The following is a 5,018-nucleotide window of genomic DNA, read 5'->3' as shown; positions in this document are numbered from 1 at the left end:
AATTCTTTGAAAACCTTATGGAGGATGTCCTGAAGAATTCTTCCAGAAGGAACTTCCGAGGAATTCCTGGAGGAACTTCCGGAGGAATTCCTGGAGGAACTTCCGAGGAATTCCTGGAGGAACTTCCGAGGAATTCCTGGAGGAACTTCCTCGAGGAATTCCTGGAGGAATTCCGGAGGAACTTCCTGGAGGAACTCTGAGGAATTCCTGGAGGAACTTCCTGAGGAATTCCTTGAGGAACCCGGAGGACTTCCTGGAGGAATTCCTGAGGAATTCCTGGAGGAACTTCCGGAGGAATTCCTGGAGGAACTTCCGGAGGAATTCCTGGAGGAACTTCCGAGGAATTCCTGGAGGAACTTCCGGAGGAATTCCTGGAGGAACTTCCGGAGGAATTCCTGAGGAACTTCCGGAGGAATTCCTGGAGGAACTTCCGAGGAATTCCTGGAGGAACTTCGAGGAATTCCTGGAGGAACTTCCGGAGGAATTCCTGAGGAACTTCCGAGGAATTCCTGGAGGAACTTCCGGAGGAATTCCTGGAGGAACTTCCGGAGGAATTCCTGGAGGAACTTCCGAGGAATTCCTGAGGAACTCGAGGAATTCTGGAGTGAACTTCCTGAGGAATTCTGGAGGAACTTCCGGAGGAATTCCTGGAGGAACTTCCGAGGAATTCCTGAGGAACTTCCGAGGAATTCCTGGAGGAACTTCCGAGGAATTCTGAGGAACTTCCGGAGGAATTCCTGGAGGAACTTCCGTAGAAATTCCTGGAGGAACTTCCGTAGGAATTCCTGGAGGAACTTCCGTAGATATTCCTGGAGAAACTTCCGTAGGAATTCCTGGAGGAACTTCCGGAAGATTTCGTGGAAAAACTTTCGGAGGAATTCCTGGAGGAGCTTCCGGAGGAATTCCTGAATGAACTTCCGGAGGAATTCTTGTTCCTCCTGATTTCGTGGAAGAACTTTCAGAGGAACTTCCGTAGGAATTCCTGGAGGAACTTCCGTAGGAATTCCTGGAGGAACTTCCGTAGGAATTCCTGGAGGAACTTCCGTAGGAATTCCTGGAAGAACTTCCGTAGGAATTCCTGGAGAAACTTCCGTGGGAATTCCTGGAGGAACATCCGGAGGATTTCGTGGAAGAACTTTCGGAGGAATTCCTGGAGGAAATTCCGGAGGAAATGCTGAAGGAACTTCCGGAGAAATTCCTGGAGGAGCTTCCGGAGAAATTCTTGGAGGAACTTCCGGAGAAACTTCCGGATGATTTCCTAGAGGAATTTTCAGAGCATTTTCCGTATGATTTTTTGTAGAAATTTCCGAAAGAATTCCTGTACAAATTTCTGGAGGATTCCCTGTAGAAGCTTCGGAAGTAATTGTTGAGGAATTTATAGGGGAATACCTGGAAGAACTTCCGAAGGAATTTCTGGAGGAATTTCCGGAGGAATTCTGGAGGAACTTTTGAAAATTTTCGTAGGATTCTTTGTAAAAACTTCCGAAGTTATTGTTTGTGGCATTTCGGGGGGAATTGCAGGAGAAACTTCGTTGGGTGGGGGTGGCTGGTGACTGCTGGAGCAACTTCCGGAGGAAATATTTGAAAAATTTCTGGGGGAATGATTAGAGGCAGTTCCAGGGGAATTCCTGGACCTTCTCCCGGAGGATTTTTTAGATGAATTTTCAGAGGATTTTTGGAATGATTTTTTGTAATTTTTTATAAATTTCTGGAGAAATTCCTGGAAGAACTTCCGGATGAATTTCTGGAGGAATTTGCGGAGGAATTTTCGGAATTACGAAAATTTCTGAAGGATTTTTCAAGGAATTTCTTGAGGAATTTCTGGGGAAATTCCTGGAGGTACTTGCAGGAGAATGAAGAAGAAACTTTGGGGGGAACTGCTGGAGAAACTTCCGAAGGAATGCCTGGGGGAGCTTCGGGAGGAATTCTTATAGGAACTTCCGGAGTAACTCCCGGAAGAATTCCTGGAAGAGCTTCCAAAGCAATTCCTAAAGGAACTTCCGAAGCAATTTCTGGATGAACTTCCAGAGCAATCCTTGGAGCAATCCGGAGCATTTCCTGGAGGAAATTTTGGAGTTTCTGGAAGAACTTCCTGAGGAATTCCTAGTGGATTTTTCGTAGGATTTTCCGAATGTTATTTTGTAATAACTTCCGAAGGAATTCCTGTAGAAATTTCTAGAGGACTTCCTATAAAAACTTCTAAAGGAAATTTTTTGAGTAATTTTTAGAAAATTCCTGAAGGAACTTCCAGAAGAATTCTTGGTGAAACTTCCCGACGTATTCTTGAAGGAATTTCCGAATTTTTTTTTAGATAAACTATTTATAATTCGTGTGGAAATTTCTGAAGGATATCCTGTAGCAACTTCCGGAGGATATTTTGTAGGCATTTCTAGATGAATTCCTGGAGGCACCTCCAGAGTAATTCTTAGAGGAACTTCTATAAGAATTTACAGAGGAACTTCTGGATAAACTCTCGGAGGAATTTCTGGAGAATTTAGTGGAGAATCTTCTGGAGAAACTGCCGAAGGAATTTCTGGAGAAAGCTTCAGAAGAACATCTTGAGGTACTTTCGGATGAAGTCTAGGAGGATTTTATGAAGGAATTCCTAAACGAGGAAGAATTTCTCAAAAAATTTCTGTAATGACTTGTGGGGAAACTTGCCTAGGAAACACCTGAATCAATCACGATTTTTAATTAACCTCTATCCTCCAATGTCCAAAAATTCAGTTGTGATTCTCATTCAAATTTTCTGAATACTTTAATAACTTGTCTAATTAAATATAAGCCCAAAATCTCAAGCGCCAGAGATACATTTATCCATTCCGTAATAACTTATTTGGAACCCAACAGCGACAAATAAATGTTAACTGATTAACTGTCAAAAACCGTATGCATTGTGGGTTGCTTATCCGTTTTGCGTACGTTTTGTATTTTAGTACAAAACGTACCAAACGGATTGCAATACGCAAACTCAAACGCAAACGCAACGTACCCATTGTGCTCCAGCCTTTACACTGGGGTGCTTAGCTGTCAAGTTGGCTTGTCAGTTTCTCGCTGTCACTCAATCGATCCGTCATAACAAGATTGTAGCTGTATTTTTACGAGAAAATTGTTATTCAAATTATTCTAGATAGAAAAATTTCTTTTTGTTGATCAAAATTGTAATATTTACTAAACTGTTCATAATTTGGAAAAATGGGAAGTATAGAGGAAGCGTGCATCACCGGATTCCTGTGCCGGTTGTGCTCCCAGATCCATCGTTCAGTGATTTTCATTTACGGTGCCGAAGGAGACAAGCATAAGCTGGAACAGAAAATCAACAACTATCTTCCCGTAAAGGTGAGTGGGCTCGGAAAAATGGCTCCTATGCTCTGGTGTGGAAAAAACGGAGTAATGTATGTTTATGCATATTTGATGCAGTTCGGAACTTGACGACAACCATCGCTTAGAAGTGTAGCACAAAAATAGTAATCCAAGGAATAAAACAAAAATTTAATTCATAGAACATAATTCGGCTTTCAATTGTTATAACTAATACCTAACATTAATATTTAATATAGACCTAAGTGGCAGAAGTAAACTAAGTCAACAACATCTCATGTTTCGATAAAATATAGACAAAGCAATTTATAATGTTTGCCGACAAAGACCCCTTACAAAACAGGTTATAAATAATGGTCAGATGATTCACGTTGTCACAAGGAAAGAGCATCAATATTTGGAAGCAATCATATGATTGATCATTACTGTTATTGTATAAATTAAAAAGACTTTTCACGCTTCGGTAGGATTGTTTGTGTCGACGTGTTTTTTTTTTAATAGTTTGCCTGAAAGGGCTGTATTATTACACCTTCTTAGTTCATAGTTATTGCAGCACATTTTTTTCTACACCCTGTGATCCTGTCTCTATCTATTATTTTATAATGGTGAAAAGGGTGAATAGTCAGTTAGGTAAAAATATTCATCAATAAATTATGTTTCTATAAACTTTATTCCAGATTGCTCCATCCGATCCTCTCCCGAAGACCGTTTGCGAAGGATGTATGAATAAGGTGATCCAACATCACGGAATGATTCGAAAAATCGCCGAAACACAGAAAAAGTTCAAAAAATTGCAAGAAGAAGAGATGTTGCTTCAACAGCAACGAAACAGGAACAACCAGAGCGCTCAATCATCCAACCAGAACCAAGCCACCAGCGCATCCTCCACGGCAAGTGCAAGTAACAGCCGCACTAACGGCATCGGCAATAGCGCAAGCTCTCAAATAGCATCGTCTGAGCGAACATCAGGCAGCACCTCTACGGGATCAGTCTCAATTATCACCCCTAGTTTAAACCGTAGGATAACTCGCCAAACCCTTCGGATCCACCAGCAATTGCATAATGACATAAATAACTACATCGAAACAATGGATAGCAGTTCACCTTCGTCGGACGATGATAGCGATAGTGACAGCGGAGACGGTAATTAGATGTATCTATTAACAGTAACAACAATGTTTCATTTTATCGTCCTTCCGCCACTGCTGCCGCGTTGGACGAGTTGCGGTAGTATGCATTGCTAATCTATCCAAGTGGGTTCAAGGACGGTCAGAAGTGAACAATAGTCGTACGTACACCACATACAAGCAGATATAGCATTGAATGTCTGTCTGTCGGTGCATACACTTTGGGCACACATGACGATTTTTAGAGAGTAGGAAGGCCTGTATTACTATTGTCGGTATAGATATGAATCCACTGAGCTCCACTGTCCATCCCTTCGTTCGTAAGGCAGGATAGATGGACTGCTAGCTATCGTATATTGCGATTATGTTCTGTACTCCTAATTGAACTGAAGTGTAATAATAATAAATTATGAATAAAGTACTGATCAGGTGTGTGATTCTTAAATGAATATCACATTTACTGCCAATGATGCCTCAGTTCAATACCAAATTTTTAAAATGACTTATCTGCTTTTTAGAACAAGATCTCAAACATCGATTTAACGAGTCGATATAATTCCGCTAACCAAC

The 5,018-nt window shown here is 41.4% G+C and overlaps 1 protein-coding gene across 1 annotated transcript; it reads left to right on the top strand.

Moving 5' to 3' along the window:
* Nucleotides 1-3,105: 3,105 nt before the first annotated feature.
* On the top strand, nucleotides 3,106-4,538 carry LOC134207627 (uncharacterized). Its single transcript, XM_062683371.1, has 2 exons — nucleotides 3,106-3,339; nucleotides 3,999-4,538. The coding sequence occupies exons 1-2, from the start codon at nucleotides 3,196-3,198 to the stop codon at nucleotides 4,470-4,472; spliced, it is 618 nt and encodes a 205-aa protein (XP_062539355.1). The 5' UTR covers nucleotides 3,106-3,195; the 3' UTR covers nucleotides 4,473-4,538.
* Nucleotides 4,539-5,018: the final 480 nt, after the last annotated feature.

The sequence above is a fragment of the Armigeres subalbatus genome, chromosome 1 (genome assembly GCF_024139115.2).
Source record: "Armigeres subalbatus isolate Guangzhou_Male chromosome 1, GZ_Asu_2, whole genome shotgun sequence".
NCBI classification, from domain to species: Eukaryota; Metazoa; Arthropoda; class Insecta; order Diptera; family Culicidae; genus Armigeres; species Armigeres subalbatus.
Note: the sequence above shows the minus strand (reverse complement) of the source record. Positions and strands in the feature narration are given on the sequence as shown.

What these genes read in the sequence shown, in the direction of transcription:
- LOC134207627 (XM_062683371.1), top strand. Translation starts at nt 3,196, where the DNA reads ATGGGAAGTATAGAGGAAGCGTGCATCACCGGATTCCTGTGCCGGTTG. An exon ending in ACAACTATCTTCCCGTAAAG is followed by an intron (nt 3,340 to 3,998) that starts GTGAGTGGGCTC and finishes ACTTTATTCCAG; the next exon opens with ATTGCTCCATCCGATCCTCT.